Source organism: Thermobia domestica, chromosome 3 (assembly GCF_964235325.1).
Source record: "Thermobia domestica chromosome 3, izTheDome1.hap1.1, whole genome shotgun sequence".
Lineage (NCBI taxonomy): Eukaryota > Metazoa > Arthropoda > Insecta > Zygentoma > Lepismatidae > Thermobia > Thermobia domestica.
In genome coordinates, this window is record NC_137456.1 from 181,755,766 (window position 1) to 181,773,512 (window position 17,747).

Below are 17,747 nucleotides of genomic sequence, written 5' to 3' on the forward strand. Positions count from 1 at the left end.
AGTTTCACGCATTGTTGATCGACTGAATAGAGAAAGTGGTTTGGGTGCAAGTTCATATTTCACATACTTACAGAAATGTGACCTTTCCTTCATGATACACAAAATTCTGCAGAATAGTTGCTGTATGTTAATTGACACTTCATCTCCTCTAACTGTCATTGCAGTATCTGTTGAAGATAAAAGCCTGATTTTGTTTACCGGTGAAGTTTAAGGTCACAGAAATCGTTTCCATATGTTGTTGTAATGTTCAAGACCAACCTCTTCTGTTCTGTCAAAATTATGTGCTGGCTTGCAGCTAGTCTGGTAAGAGATAGAGATATACGTTGCTCACAGTAAGCTGTGGAAAAAGAATTTTGGACAGAAAACCAGTAAAAATGTTCTCTAAGATCCACTTCATCTTTCTGTTGACGAGAGACACATTTCCACATGTTGTTCATATGAAGTGATCGTAATACCACAAAATTCTTCCAAAGAAGAGCAGAATTTTCTTCACACTGGCAGTGCAAGTACCCATCTAGCAATCTAGTAATTTGAATAAGTTATTTCCTGTATTCTTGTTAGGTCCTCAGTTGTTTTAATGGATCTCATGAGATACTGCTCAATGCACGTATCTATCCACACTTCTACCCAAAATTGGTCTATGCGACGGATAGTGCACAACCACATTTTTCACTAGATAATTTCATCCAACATCTGTGAGGTACGTACAATATCTTTTATTTTATGTGTTTCCCAATCAATTCTCCACATTTTAGAGCAAAAGCGAAGAGTCTACCTCTATTCTTTAATATTCTCATGTTCAATATTCACATGTTTAAAGATAACGCTAGAAATTTCGGCGGCGGCCATATTGATGACGTTATAATTCCAAAACCCGTCATCAGATATTTGGGGACTTTTCAGGAAGAAATGAGAATCGACCAAGGAACAACCATACAAAGTTTCAGCTTTATATAAATTACTTCAAGGTTGAACCCTAATTTGACTGTACTAGAGAATATATCATCCCTTTCAGCAGCGAGGCTATATGAGATGTGGTTTTACAGCTTAACGTAGGATCCAAACTCCATGAGCTCCCGCCAGGATTACCACCCATAACACTCTACCAAAAACACAAGTGATTGAAATTTACTAGCACTTTTGTTTTCAATACTGATTTCCATAGAGAAAAATATCCAGAAGAATGTTGTTTTCAGAATAGACTCAGGGTTACAAAAAGAAATTCCATCTCCTCCGTTATAACTGTACTCAAATCAGAAGTGATAGAAATCAACTGTTTCCGTTTCAAAATTGGTCTCCATTGATCAAAAACGGTAATAAAACCGAAAAACACTATTTTTGCAGTCGACTCAGCATCTCGAGAGAACATATCATCATCATTCGAAATACTTTACCAAAGCCGTAAGTGATTGAAATTTACTAGTACTTCCGGTTTCAATACTTCTTCTTAGAGAGTAAACGGCAATATATATTGAAAAGTAATTTTTTGACAGAGATGCAGCGTCCCAAGAATGAGCTTTGTCTTTAGTTTTATCTATTTGTTCAAACCGAAAGTGTTGAAAATTTACGATTTCCGACAACACTGATTCCTAGTGGATAAAACGTAAATAGATAGCGACAAATGGTTTCTTGATATAAATTCAGTACCGCAAGATTGTGTTCCATCTCTGATTTTATTCTCTTATTGCAACCAAAAGTGATAGACATCAATCGGCACTTCCGGTTTCAATATTAATGTTCATAGAACAAAAACGAGTAATGGCTTTTAGATATGGATTCAATTGTACAAGGAACAGGTTCTATCTTAATCTCATTCTTCTGTTCAAGTAGTTATAGATGTACTACTTCACATTTGAGTATTGAATTTGTGTAGTTTGGATCTCTATCGTAGTTCACACTGTGAAACAAAACTCACTTGTATATCTTTTGCTTCTGCAGCTTCAAAATTACATTTTTCGATTCCTCCTTGCTTCTCCAAATTAATATGACTATATATGTTCAAATAGTTGTCGTAATGCTTTCTATATAAGTGGTTCTGAGTTCGGTACATAACGAGGGAGTTAGTCTTGTTTAAAAATTGACTTTTAGTTTCATTTACTTTAAGCAATATATTTGTCATATGGTATTGATACTGATAAAGATGTTAAAATGCAATCAATAAAATCCCTCAAACTTCTGAATTGTTCTCATTTATTTGAAGGTTTTATTCCTTATAGAAATTTAGTTCAAATTTGTAGCATTAGCTTTCAGAAACCTAAAAGAAATTTTATATACATGTACAGGGTGGACCATTTATAATGAAATAACTTTATAACATTTGAATTGTATATGATGCTAATATCAAGGAGAGGGCATTGTTTGACATAGAGGGCATTGTTAATTTGGCCTATATAACCAAATTAACAGTGTTTTCAACCCAACATAAAGGCGTAGTTTTCCAAGTAGAATTCGCCAGGTTATTATAAATATAAAAGCTACGTGTAAAACGAAAACGTACAATTCAATACTTATTATTCGTGTTACAATCTAAGAATGCTATAGCACGCTCGTCAAACTCGGTAGTTCAAATAGTCAAAATAGCCATAACTGTACAAAAGTACGGGCTGCAAGAAATTAAAAAGGATCATACTTAGTGACCTATAGAAAGCTGGTAAATATATATATAACATCTAATCATATAGTTTTAAAAAAGTTGAAAGAACATAAGGGAATTCGAGTTGTAGATGGATGGATACCATTTGTTTCTTTCTCGACTCTTGGCATCTTTCTCTGCATCTGGCTTTTAGGTGTTTGGAGAAACGAGTATGCTACTCTCACTTGTATGCTTACTTGTATGCTACTCTCACTAGCGATTTTCAAAACAGAGGTCAGATGAATTTTTGTTAATCTGGATCTTTCTAGAGACTTGCCTCTTTTCATAAATGAGGAATGTTGTCACACTGTAAATTAGAAAGTTTTTCTTTTCGGTGAACCGGAGATCACAGAAAAATGAGTTAGAAGTCACATGCGGCCTGCGAGTTACAAGTTCGACTTTCCTGCGTTAAGGTGTCACTATAGTCGAAGAACTACAACACTGGAAACCTCTACAACAGTAATAACACAAGTAAAACGGACATGACAATATACGTCGAAAGTGCCTTACTGTCAAATAACTGTCATCATGATATGATGGATTTGAAATACATAGGGGAAGAAAGTTACAAGTAATTGCAAATTTGACCTTTTCCAAAAGGAATTATTTCGAAAAATTCTTAGGTAAGTATCATATCCAATAACGTAAATGGTTTTCAATTCAAGTAAATACCATAATAACGTTTTCAGCCATTTAATATCTCAAACCATTCCGGGGGTATGGAAAACATGGGTAGAAAATCATATCCTGCTTGCAATGAGATATTCGTGGAAAATTTATAAAATTGATAGTTACTTTCATCTTCTTCTATAACATCACAGCGGAAGTTTTAATTACAATGAGTCCTAAATTATATAATATTAAGAAGTGGCACACCCAGCAACTACTTTTTCTTAGGGGTTCCAAGGCTTTTTCAGGAGGACAGACTAAAAGCGATCAGAATGTCCTGCTTCAGAATGTGAAAGCACTAATAACTCACCATACATAGACTGTATATATTATTACACATTATTATTATCTTTAAATTCAACTGAAAGTAGACTTTGACATTGAGCGAAATCAATATCACAGGTTGTAGAAAATATGCCAATAAACTATTTATAGGAAAATAAAAATTATTTTTAGGAAGCCCAATTTTTGACTTCGTCTTTATGTGTGTAAATAAAAGGTACAGACATCTGTACTGAGCTTTCTCCCTCTACTTTCTTAAACTAAAACGTATTATGATACAGTTGTTACTGAAACATTTATGAAATATGAACACAATTATATCTTCGGAAAACTTTGTTCGAGGAAAACTCACCTTAAAAGTAAACTATAGTTTGTCGACTTCTTAATGGCAACTGACTATCATGTATTAGAGTTATCTATAAAACATTTGTGAATGAGATATCAACGAACTTGCATGAGTCGTATTTAAGGATATTGTACCTAGGTGGATAATAATAATAATAATAATAATAATAATAATAATAATAATAATAATAATAATAATAATAATAATAATAATAATAATAATAATAATAATAATAATAATATCCTTTTAAACATTTTCGTGACAAGTTATTTTCGCAAAATTGTCGAATTATTAATGAAACATAAACACAAATCATCCTAGTCGTTTTTTAAAGAAAATTTCAAATCTCGATTTCGATTTTTAATGATCACCATACTTTCTTCTCTCCTATCATCACTTGAAAACAAAAATGATAAAAATAGAGAAACATCGATGAAAAATAAGATCACTCTCACGGGCAGACAGTTATGCAATAGTATAGTAAGCTAATAAAACAGCTACTGTCTGCTAAATGAAATTACAAAGCATTAATGGTTAATCAGCATCAATGGCGTAAAGAAGCTGACTCGGCTCAAGTCGTTTGCCCTTTAGTACAGTGACATCAAAATGGACTCTACTTGTATGTAGTATGATCCATTCATGACTCTTTTATAAAGATATGCTACGATTCTTGTATATACGAGGCCGAGTCAAAAATTATCCAATTTTTTCTTCTTTCTGTTGTAGATATATCATGGCTGCTCCATTAGAAGTTTGCCCCAAAGAGGAACAACGAGCAGTGATCCGATTCCTCTGGTGGGAGGGTGTTAAGGGGTCAGCCATTCATCGCAGACTATCATCGCAATATGGGAGAAGTGCACTATCACGTAAAACTGTGTTTTTGTGGCTCGAGAAGTTTAAAAGTGATCGAACAAGTGTAAAGCATGAAGAGGGAGCAGGATGGCCATCAAACTCCACTACAGATGACAACAATCAGCAAGCTCGAGAGATGGTTCTGGCGAATAGGCGAATCACTATCGATGAGGTAGCAGCTGCTTTGAACATCAGTCATGGCTCTGTTTATCAAATCATCAACGCCGAGCTCGGTTTTCATAAAGTCTGTGCACGGCGGGTACCAAGAAAGCTTACTGCATAACACAAGCTCAAAGTGTTAGGGTCTGTCAACGCTTACTCACTCGCTTCAACAACGAAGGTGATGCATCTGTGATGAAACGTGGGTTCATCAATATAAGCCAGAATCAAATCGCCAGAGTTTGCAGTGGAAAACCCTGGATATCCGACCAAGAAATAAAAATTCAAGACTGAGCCATCCGCAGGAAAGGCTATGTTAACTGTGTTTTAGGACTCACAGGGGCTCATAATGGCAGAGTTCATGGAAAAGGGAAAGACGATCAACAGTGCGAGTCATAGTGAAATATTGGAAAAGAATCTGAAGTCGGTAATTCGCAACAAACGCCGAGGTTTGTTGCCAAAGAAAGTTTTGTTGTTGCATGACAATGCACGGCCACAAACGGCTCATCACAGTATTGAAACCATCAACAAGCTGAAATTTGAGCTATTGAAACACCCTCCCTATAGCACAGACCTAGCTCCATCTGATTTTCACTTGTTTGGGCCACTCAAAGATGCTTTGCGTGGTCGCCGATTTGCCTCAGATTTAGACGTGCAAAATGCGGTGTAAAAGTGGGTTCACGACCAACCAAAAACCTTTTATTTGGAAGGAATACCTAAGCTCGTTGACCGTTGGGCCAAGTGCATTGATAAGAGGGAGATTACGTAGAAAAATGATGTGCATAGTATAACCCTAGCTCCATGTAAATAAACTGTAGAATGAAAAGTGTAGATAATTTTGTCCTCGAAGATAATTTGTCACGAAAAACAAACTTTACACAGACATGTTTACATAAACCTTTACTTCGCATATACTCTATTCTTAGCTCCACACAAGATGTCAGTGTTATGCACTGCATTCTTAATATTTTTCAACTTTTTTTTTTTTTTTTTGCCGCCATATGCATCAAAATTTACCATCTGCGGGTACGAATGGAGAGTATTAAAAATGACAGTGAATGTACAAATTTTATAATAATCGTTATTATTTAGCTTCGGTTTAGCCACATTGTTAATGTGTGCAACTTCGATGTGCATGGTCCCTGGTTCTATTCTCGCTGGAAGCAATAACATTTTCTAATATTGACCCAACATCATAAGGCAATTGGGGAGCTACCTGAATCAAGAGGTAGCGAACTTCGATCCAGAAAGTGAGAAACAATTGCTCCTGGGAACTGATACGCTGTCAGTCGTCACCCAACTGAAAGTGAGCCATCTGGTTGCACTATTATGATTGTAGCATCAGGAAGTTTAATTTATTAATTCTTAGCAAATTTCATCAATATTTCAATACTGTGTAACTAAAAAAAAAAATTAACTTCTTTCTTGTCTGTCTCATCTGTAATTCGCCTCATCGCTTCATCTATAATTCGCCTGTGTTCTGAAATAAAATACTAAATATCATGCCACAAAAGCCCATAATGTAGTCTGAGCAACCATATGGCCAACATTCAGCCCGTGTCGTCACATAACGTTTGTGTATTTGTATGTGGGTGACAGAGTGCATTTCTTCGTTACGGCAATTGTTACTACTCTCCATGATATATTTCTGGTTATGCAATTTATCAGTATTGCATTTGGGAAGTTATTATGTGTTGACGATGTTTAGATATATTTCGTTTTAGATTTATACTACAGTATTATACGCATATATGTGATTCAATTATCAACATAAAGGCCATACTACTACAGCTAGAAATATAAAATTTGGACAAAAAGCTTTCTTGCCTCTTATGGGAGGTTAAAGGGATTACACTTTATGTGAGTATTCGTTTAAGTTAGAGGTAAGAACACTGGTACATTAACTTCTAACTGCAATTAATCGAAACAGCCTTTTCAAAAGTTTGGCTCCTAAATGGATAATTTCTAGTATTAAAATTTTCGATTCTTTATTCAGAAAATGCTCAATTTGAATATTTCCTTAAGTTAGAGGTGTGAAATTCGATATATAACCAGATAATGAAAAACTACTAAACACATTTTGGAGCGTTATCGACAATTCCGCTTCTAAAGGGGAAAACAGTGACTTTTTATTCAATATTCAAATTTCCGGCTTTATATAAAGTTAAACCTTATTCTTCCCATGTGAAGAATGGACACTTCTGTTTGTTTTATTTTAAACATTCATTTGCTTTAGTAAATATGTTTAAATACACACCTAACAGTCGAACTCCATTTGGTGGACCGGATTCTCATTTTCCTCCTCCTACCCGTAAATACACTACTGATTTTTAGTAATGTTGCAAGCCTCTGCAATGTTCATCATGTTGCTGGTACAGTTAACTTTGCGTTATCTTCCTACGAACAGTGTTATTTCCAACATCTCTGTAGAGCATGATTTGTTTCTCGCATACTACAAAGGTTACGAAGTCACTAACTTACTCATTTTCAACAATTTGAAAATGATAATTCGTTATTCTATATTACAAACAGCTGCGCAGTAAATCATTCCTTTTTCTTTTCTTTCTTTCTTTTTGTGTGTTGTTCTAATAATTGTAACCCCTTTCGGACAATCGATGAGATATGCCCATTGTGAAACGAATATCCAGTTGGGTGAAACACTGGCATAGCCTATTTTGCTTTACTTTCTCATCGCGAATAAACTACGGGCTGTATTTGCAATGTGCCTTCTATGCATATTTATTGGCACTACTACGTTCAAATTTGAGTCACCATATAAAGAACGCACCCTTAAAAATTTCCTTGTTCTGAAATGAGAAAAAACGCATGTTCAAAACAAAAATAAGTAATGTTTACTCATATCTGAGGAAAAAGTCTCATTATTATAAAACATGTTTTCATTTGTGCTCAAGGCAAATTTTCAGGTTCCCATTTATTAGATTTTCTCATTTCTTAAAAATAAGAATGAAATAGTGCGTGATTTGCAATTTCATAGACGATTGAAAAGTAACGGTAACAATCTTACCGAAATAATATTACTATGTTTTACTAGGGTGTAATATTGCTAGGGCTTAATTACTACACAGAAAATGAGATAAAGGATTTCAGTTGCAGCAGAGTGCGAATGCATCTGAGTATGCAGTACGGTGATGAGGCTGAGATGGCGTATGGATACATATAAGTGGCAGCGGCGAGGAGCAGCATATATATAAGCTTTCAAACGTAAGTTTGAGTGAATTGTAAACATACTATCATAGAGTAAAATATACTGTAATACATCCTTTCCCAACCTTTTCCATAGTATGGTGTTGTACACTCCGCATCAAGAAAATTGCAACAGCTAACGGCGTGCAGTTAGGCCACCCAATAAACACCTTCTTATCCCAAAATCGTGTCAGGTAAAGAGATTCCTCTTTCTCCTCCTTTTTTCTCTCCCATACTAATATTACCTAACAACATGAGCACAATTCTAATTTCAAAATACACATGTATTAGTTTCGATAAAATCAAATAACAAAAGCGAGACGAAAGAAGATTCATTAGTTGATGTAGGGAGAAACTGAAACACACAAAATGAAAAATTGAAACCAATAGGTGTCTATTACACAAAGATTCAGAAATGAGGCAGAGAGAGAGATTGAGAGAAGAGGAGAGAAGAAGGAAACGAATAGGGAGAACAGATAAAAATGTGAAATTCGAACGTAGTAAGAAAAGAACCTAACATTATAAAGTTCCCTCCAGAAATCCAACAGTAATATAGAAATAACGTTCGTTTTTACAATTTTTTTAGAACTATTTGAATATATAGAGGATGCTTTAAACATGCATTAAGTCACTTTCATAAAGGGTAGCATACTCAATTTCCAGTAGAACTGTAGATCTCCGAGACACATCTAGGATAATGTCAAAAGTTTAACACACATCCTTTGTTTCCGCGTGGTTCAATTGCAAATTCGGTAGTGTTCATTGGACTTACTGATCCAAAATACAGCCTAATAAACTCAGTGGGTAGAGTTGGTCATATCCTATGTACTCACTAGATTCCAGGGGGGTCGGTCAACCCGTTCGACCCCCTGCGGACGCCCATGCCTGGAAATAATACTAAGTGGCAGGTTAACACTCACACACCCAGGTAGAAGATGGCGTATGAGATAATAATGACTGTTGTGCAAATGAAACAGGACAGCAAAAGAATCAAAGAAATATCAAATTGTCGTAGTTCCGTTGTTTCTTGCAAAGATACTGGAAAGAAAGACAGATGAATATGTACATTACGGAACACAAATAAACTAAACGACTATAGAAGTAGTAACAGATCGTCATTAAAAGCATTCCGATGTCATTAATATGTGCAGATCAACAATTGAAATTTCTTTATTTTCTCTTAGCGATTGACTTGCTTCGTACGTATTTTTACGTTGCAGCAATGTGACGTTTCTAATAAATTTTTGTACCACGTCTTTACTGGGACTCTTTGAGAAGCAATGCAACCACGCACAGTGATTATTACCTTATCCGCCATCCTTTATCTGGGTGTATGAATATTCACTTGCCACATGTATTATTTTCAGTGTGTGAGATGTCATTTACATGCTCTCGTCCACTCAATTTACGTCATGAAATTTCTGGGAATCCATAACGTCCTTTAGGAAATCTCTTGCTCCGCCATTGCACAAATCTGAAAACTGTAAATTTCGATACAGCAGATTAGGATTCTTTGACGATATCATGCCAAATCATGTCTACGCTCAGTAATTTGTGCAATATTTAACTCTAAAGTTTGTTTTCCCACGCTTTCAGCAGCTTATAACACGTATACGACGCGATTTTTGCCCTACATTTATTGGAACTTTTTTGATTGTTTTGCTCTCAGGAGTCACCCCTCTGATTTTGTACAACGAATTTAATGTAATACTGTATATAACAAAAGCTATGGGAAAGGTTCAAGGGGAAAGGGGAAGAATGCATGTAACACAGAAAACAGCTTAGCCAAGGCTTTTTGACAAATGAAAGAATGTCGAGCAAGAATTTTCATTCCCTCTTTCCTTTTCAAGTCACCTATTGTGTGAAAGATTCACCTGTCCTTCAGACAGTGTAATATTATTTTTGGTTTTTATTCTTATTTTTACATAATAATAATATATTGTTTTGGAAATAATACTTTTATTTAAAACACAAGAAACTTAACAACACTAAGAAATATAATGCACGAGTCATTTTTCACTTCCGTACTATAAAAGATGAAGCAATGTGTTCATGTGGATCGAATCAATCTTGAGTAATAAGTCTACATATCACATAACACTCGAGATGAAAAGATAGATTAATCTTCAATCAAATAAAGAAATGTTTTCAACAGTACTTACCGATCCTGACATAGATTGTAATTTGAGATCAGTCAGACAGCTGGCGCTAATGTCGCCCGCTCTGGATTGAATGCCAATTCCCAAAGGCGCTTTCACTTCAAGAGATCGAGTAGGAGATTCTAACCTATAAATACAAGTGAAAAACTGCGGTCAGTTAATCAACTGCCTATACCTACAATCAAACACGAATTATTACACTAATGCACTGTTTGTGAGAAAAAAATGTATACACAAAAGTGCATTACCACCTGCAATTCTCGTTTTCCTGCAATAGCAGGCAACTCAAAATCTCGGCGGTTGGGTTTGTTGAGAATTCGAAAGGCGATGGAGCGAACCTCACTTTTGTAACAAATATATCAGTGTGGCAAACTGCAAACAAGAGAATAAAACAAATTGTTAAGAATGACAATTTTATTATCGTGACGAAGTTGAATGACAGCAAAAGTTAGAAAATGATCTTAGTTAACGAATTCAAACAAAATGAATGGCAAGAAACAGATATCAGATCAAAGCATTTCCCTCCTCTCCCCCAAAAAAGAATCTCTTAAAAAAGAAAAAAAAGTTACATAATGTAAAGCTTTAATGTAAAAGGCCATCCAAAATTTTGAAAGTTGACACCGAAAGGCAAGAAGAAGTGAACCGAAGTGAATAAAATTGTGCACAGATATAGCAGACGTAAAATGAAGGAATACGGGTTTCGTATTTTCCTGAAAAAAGGTTGTGTGGGGCACGGCCCCATCGAAATATCAAAAGTGCTATTAACAGTATGTCAAATGTGTGTAAAGGACATGAAGAATTGCAACAAACTTTGTGTATGGACAATACGAAAAAATAAAGGAATACGGGATTTTTTATTTTCTGCGGAAAAACGATTTTAGGGGGCAAAGGAATCCACAACAAAAATTTGGAAGTTGACGACCGAAAGGCAAAAAGAAGAGAACGGAAATGAATGAAATTGCGCACAAACATTGCAGACGTGAAATGAGGATACGGGTTTCGTGTTTTCCTGGATAAACCAGTTGGGTGTAGCACGGACCCCTCTAAAGCTATGACCACGAAAAATTAAAAGTGCTAGTAACAGTATGTCAGATGTGTGTAAAGGACATGAAGGATTGCGACGAAACGTTTTGTATGAACAATACGCAAAAAATAAAGGAATACGGGATTTTTTATTTTCTGCGGAAAAGCGGTTTTAGGCGGCAAAAAAAACCTCAAAACAAAATATTAAAAGTTGACACCCGAAAGGTAAGAATAAATGAACAGAAGTGAATGAAATTTTGCACAGATATTGTAGACATAAAATGACGAAATACGGGTTTCGTATTTTCCTGGAAAAAATGGTTACGTGCGGTACGGCCCCCTCCAAACCTTTGATCACGAAATATCAAAAGTGCTAGTAACAGTATGTCAGATGTGTGAAAAGGACATGAAGAATTGCAACGAAACTTTGTGCATGGACAATACGCAAAAAATGAATATGGGTTTTTCCTTTCTGCGGAAAAAGATTTTAGGGAGCAAAAGCCCCCATCCAGAATTTTGGAATTTGACGCCCGAAAGGCACGAAGAAATGGACCAAAGTGAATGAAATGTGCACAAATGTTGTAGAGGTAAGATGAGGGAATACGTGTTTCGTATTTTACAAAAAAGAAAAAAAAACTGTTAAGTGCACCGAGGCGTTGAGTGGCGGGAGGAGTGGACCGAAGCGAACGAAATTCTATGTAGATATTGGATATGCAAAATATGGGCTTTCGTGTTTCACAAGTGTTTTGTCTCCATCCGATTTCTTCAAAGTTGCCTGATCAACTACAAGCACAAACACTACAGCGTATTTTATAGTATTTCAGGAGGCACCTTTAACCCTTATAATGTATTTACGTGTCGATTTATTTCCAGTTTGCTGTTAATCTGCCTAATTTGAAGCAAAACGAATAGGGACACTTGAGAAACACGAAATGCCTTATTTTACATAGGGTCTATATAATATCTACGCACAATTTTATTTGCTTCGGTCCACTCCTTCCTGCTCTACTACGGTAATATTTACTTTTTTCGGATGAGGCCTGGGCCACAACACTGTTTTATCCGCAAAAATTGAAAAAAGCTTGATTTATTGTTTTGCAAATTGTTCCTATACGAAGTTTCTTCGCAATTCTCCATGTTCTTTAGGAATTTCTGACGTATGTTTATTTGCACTTTTGATATTTTAAAATCAACGGTTTAGAAGGTCCGTGCATCACTCGTTTTTTTTTTCATGAAAATACGACACCCAATTATCTCATTTTACGTCTACAATATTTGTGACAATGTCACTCAAAAAAATGAAATGAAAATTTTTGAGTTTTACGGTTATGCCGGTTAGGCTAAAGAAGACGGGGATGAGTAATGAATGAAATGGTGGAATGAAGAAAGTGGGAGGAAACGGGAGAACCCCGAGAAAACCTACGCACACGCTGTTTGTCCACCACAAAGTTCACTTGGCGGGGGCTGGGATCGAGCCCGGGACCCCAAGCACCGAAGGTGAACGCTCTACCACTGAGCCACGACGGCTCCCACAATGTCACTCAATTAGGTGCACTTCTTGCTTTTTCGACCTTAAATTTTAAAATTTTGGATGGGGCTTTTCCCCCCTAAAACTGATTTTCCACAGAAAATAAAAAACCTTATTCGTTTATTTTTTGCGTATTGTCCGTACACAATGTGCCGTTCCAATTTTTAATGTCCTTCAAGCACTTCTGAGCTACTGTTATTAGCACTTTTGATATTTAACGATGAAAGTTTTGGAGGGGTATGTGTCCCACCTAAACGGTTTTCTTTTTTCAGGAAAATAAGAAACCCGTATTCCCTCATTTTATGTTTACAATATAAGTGCACAATTTCATTCACTTCGGTTCATTTCTTCTAGCGTTTCGGGCCTCAACTTTCAAAATTTTGGGTGGGTGCTTTTGCCCTTAAAACAGTTTTTCCGCAGAAAATAAAAAACCCGTACTCGTTTGATTTTTCCATATTGTTCATGCACAAAGTTTCGTTGCAATTTTTCATGTCCTTTATACACATCTGACATACTGTTACTAGCACTTTTAATATTTCGTGTTGAACGGTTTCGAGGAGCCCGTGCCTCACCTAACCGTTTTTTTTTTTCAGGAAAATACGAAACACGAATTCCATTATTTTATGTATACAATATGTGTGTACAATTTCGTTGCCTTCGGTTCACTTGTTTTTTGCCTTTTGGGCGTAAAATTAAAAATTTTGCAACTTTCGGCTCCTACGAACATTGAAAGAAAAGAAAGCATAGGTATTTGGATTCAAGGTAGATAAAATTTGAAACTGAGATTTCTGTCTTTATTTTAATGAACACTGCAAAGTTCTTAAAAGCTAATTAAGTCAGAATTTTACATCCCAATTAAGTTGCAACATAATTCTTGTTAGAAAATCCGAATCGGCAATGCGAATTTAAGATTAGCCGATAATAAGATAGCATGAGAAAAGGTGAAGAGTGTAACCTAAGTGTGTGGCCAAGTGGGTTGCGAGGCGATTTAATAATTTGCATGTCTTCTACTCGACAGAGTCCATTTCAACCGTTTCATTTTGTTTTAAAACAAAACATTTTTATCATGTTTTACATTAGCACACACTACATGAATGACAATTTATATTATGCTAGAATAGACTATGAGCTTTAATAGAAAAAGTGCAGACACTCGATAGGTCAGAACTTGCTGTTCTAGAAGCCTCAAGGTCATAGGCGATAAAATAGTATTTCTGCACTACACACTTTTTTAAAGTATTTTCAATATGTGTATGTATCTTCAGAGAAATCCTCCTCGAAAAGTTTACTTTATTGGATACTGTATTTCTGACGATGCTTCAATTATCAAATAGTGTATGCAGTTTTATTAACATAGAATTGCATACGCCGAAACAGTTGAAAACTTTCTCATTGTTTTAACTTTTCTTGAGTTGATTTTAAGCTTAACGTTCCTTTCAGCAGCGAAGCTATACGAGACTTGAACCTGCTAATTAACGTCGAATCCAAACCACATGAACTCTCACCGGGAATCGAACCTGGGTCTTCCATGCTTTAACTTTGCTTGAATTGGAATTCGAACGCTCTCAAGTGGATTTAAGAAGGTGCACTTGCTACTCTTGAGGTTTTCAATGAATGTATTTTCTAGTAACTATTAATTTTACTTTTAAAAAGGTGTAAGCCTTTAAATTTCTTTTTTTATTCTTTTTAATTCTTTTTTAATTCTTTTTTAGTTTCTTTGAATTATACGTAGTCAGTATTGAACACTGGTTTCATTTTTATACATGGCAATAGTAACTTCAATGGTCCCCTCTCTTCTACCTCTAGACAGAAATTTTGCTTTTAATAACTGCCAAATAAGGATTTTTCTCAATAAAGAGAAACTGTCCTAACTCTGGTATCGATTTCTTGCTAAGCAGGGGTAAAAGTAAATCTGAAAAGGTGGGGGACGGCAGGTCGCTGCATAACGTCACGCCGTCCCCCCATGCCTATTTTTGCCCATTGTCACTTCTTAGGAACTGGGGGACGCCGGAGGAGGTGGAGGTGGAAGAACGCCGTACCTCGCGTTCCCACGTACTATTACTCCTGCTGCTAAGTGTTAATTGCTGTGAGGATTAACGAAAAATGTTATGTGATAATAATACTAACAATAACAATGATAATACCATATTGCTACTATACTATTACTACTACTACTACTACTACTACTACTACTACTACTACTACTACTACTACTATTACTACTACTACTACTACTACTACTACTACTACTACTACTACTAATAATAATAATAATAAAGGATCTGAATGATAAAGGTATTTTTCAACTTTCGATTAAAATTCCTGTGGGCTTTCGTGAATTTGGAAATATTGTTTTTATAAGGAATAAAGAGGCTTCAAAGAACGATTTGGCAAATATGATTTGTATAAAAGACAAAAAAGCCTTATCCCTTGTTGTACAAAGAACTAAGTAACTGAACTTGCGTCTGTTTTTATTAACGCAATGTAACAAGACACAGAAGCCAGGCCTATGGGAAGCTTGGTTTTTTGCCTGAGGGCAGCTTCAGTACTAAAAGTAAGATTTTGATTCTGTGAATATATTGTGTAGCTATCAGTCAATCACACAGGTTCTTTGCAACAAGTTAATCATACCACGTTGTTGCAGACAGTGGCGGCGGATGATGGCAACCTTTGCCCGTGCTGAATTTTACAAGGAAGGTTTTGTTCATCGGGTAGGAAGCAAAGTCCATCGTACTTTGTAATCCTTTCCCCTCTTCAATGCACAGTGTGTGAAATTTAACTTGTATACTGAAGTGAGTTACAGAAAAGAGAATACTATTTTTTTAAATGACATTATCAAATAAGGTTGACCATTATCACAATATATTAATACTGAGATTTCACTGAGAGATCACAGTACTTAGTTCTCTGCACTGAAATTCGCATAATGAGCTTTCTTCTTTACTAATGAGCTCCTAGCTTCTTCGTGTCTAAGTGGTTAACGTACGTGCCTTTGGCGTGAGAGACTCGGGTTCTATTCCCGGCGAGAGCTCATGTGGTTCCTATTTCACGATTAATCCATAGGTTCCGTCTCATATAGCCGCTGAAAGGACGTTAAACTCAAAATCACCTCAACTAATATGAGATCAATGGGAATGGTAATGCGATATTTCATAACTTCTTCGAGAAGATCTTTGTTAAAATGAAAAATCATCAAGTAGTTAATCTATGTTGGGTCTTCGTACTCCGAAGATAAGATTTCATTCTTCATAGAGTCGAAAATAATCTTTCTTGTGTCACTGAAGTCATGGAAACAGTAAGGTAAAGCATTTTTAGCGTATTAACTTCCGAAAACAAATAACGAGTTATCTCTTTTGGTTCAGATTTCAATAACACAACCAGATCTTGAACACCTTCAATGAAGTTTAAAGAACCATTTTTACTTGGTGAAACAAGGAAGGCATCTTAACTGTGCTTTTAAAATAGCAAAATGTATGTCCTTTGAATACATTTAGATTAAAATTGGGGATATGTGAACAAATATTTCATTAGAACTATTAATCAACAACTGTTAAATATCCTACAGCAGAGATAAAATATAGTCATCAAATCTTCTGATCATGCTGTTTAAGACCAAGTCGTAGGCTTCAAAGTATTTTTCACGGTCTGATGCTGACCGTGAATATTCTTTCGATGCTGAACATGATCAGTGTCGTATTTTGCCGTATCAAGCGTTTTACGGATTCTTCTCTGCCGTAATGTCGAACTCAAAGTTAAATCTTCGTTGTTCTCCAAAACTTTATCATAAACTTCAACGAAATCGTTAAAATTGGACTGGAAGGAATGCTTCGTTACTTCTGCTCGTCTATTCATCACTTCAGCTTCAGCTCTGATATTACTTTCCTGTAATTGTTTGGAAGAATGTTCTGCAAACGAAAATGTAAAAATATAGGCTATTACACAAGTACTCGTTATTCTTTTTTTTCATTCTCTTTTTCTCTTACTCGTTCGTTCGTGGGATATGCACCATGAGTGACGTTAGAAATAATAAGGTATTTCGTCAGCAAAGGGGATCTATAATTTTTAGTGTTCTCCATTTTTATTCAAAGCAGGAAGTTCTCTTATCAACCTAAACAAAGTTCAGAGAGAAGTGGAGAAGCTTGTGGAGCAAGCAAGAGCTCTGTTCGACTATACTTGATTCTAGGGTGTCGAAAAATCAAGTTTCTCTTTTTTCTCGTTCATTTATGTATCTGTTCGTTGTCACTCACACGATGGACATTGAGTTCAACAGGGTTGGGTGAGAAGCAGAGAAGAAACAAAGCTAAAACGAAACAATACTGTGAATGCTCCTGTTATTATACTCTATCTTATTTGACACAATGTTGTCTCTTCAGTATTTGCGTGGTAATTGACAGCGGAAGAAAAAAGGGAAAAGCCTGAGGATCATGGGCGAAAAACAAAAGCAGCACACACACTCTTTGGAAGTAGAACGTTATTTTTATTATTACATCGTTGTATATAATTAATTCCACGGAAAAAAATTAGAGAGGTTATTCATTACTTGATTTCTATTATCATTATTGATACGTCGTGAATTTTAATTAATACTTCCCTAAATATTGATCGGGCTATAGTCCAAGCAGCCCAGTCAGTTCCGCAGTCTCTGGTTATAGACAATGGATGGGAATCCAAAGATCGCATTTTAGCCACCGCAAATGTCGGCTTAAACGTCGCACAACCAATGATAAGTGTTGGAGTTTCCTTAATAACTGCTCAACGATGAGTAAAATGATATCGGGAAACTGGACAATCTGCTAGATGTTCAGGTAGTGGAAGAAATCGCGTAGCATCACAAGAGCAAGATAATCGACTCATTGCTGTTGCACAGCAGAGGTCACATACGACCTCCCGGCT

At 35.8% G+C, this 17,747-nt stretch overlaps 1 protein-coding gene across 2 annotated transcripts in view; it reads right to left on the reverse strand.

Annotated features, from left to right (window-relative positions):
* The window catches only part of Scgdelta (sarcoglycan delta), a 589,315-nt gene that overhangs the window by 9,352 nt on the left and 562,216 nt on the right, over positions 1-17,747 (reverse strand). For both annotated transcript variants that reach the window (XM_081752054.1, XM_081752055.1), the window contains one exon: positions 10,307-10,430. In XM_081752054.1, the coding sequence (XP_081608180.1) occupies positions 10,307-10,430 (124 nt within the window). The remainder of the gene's footprint in view (positions 1-10,306; positions 10,431-17,747) is intronic.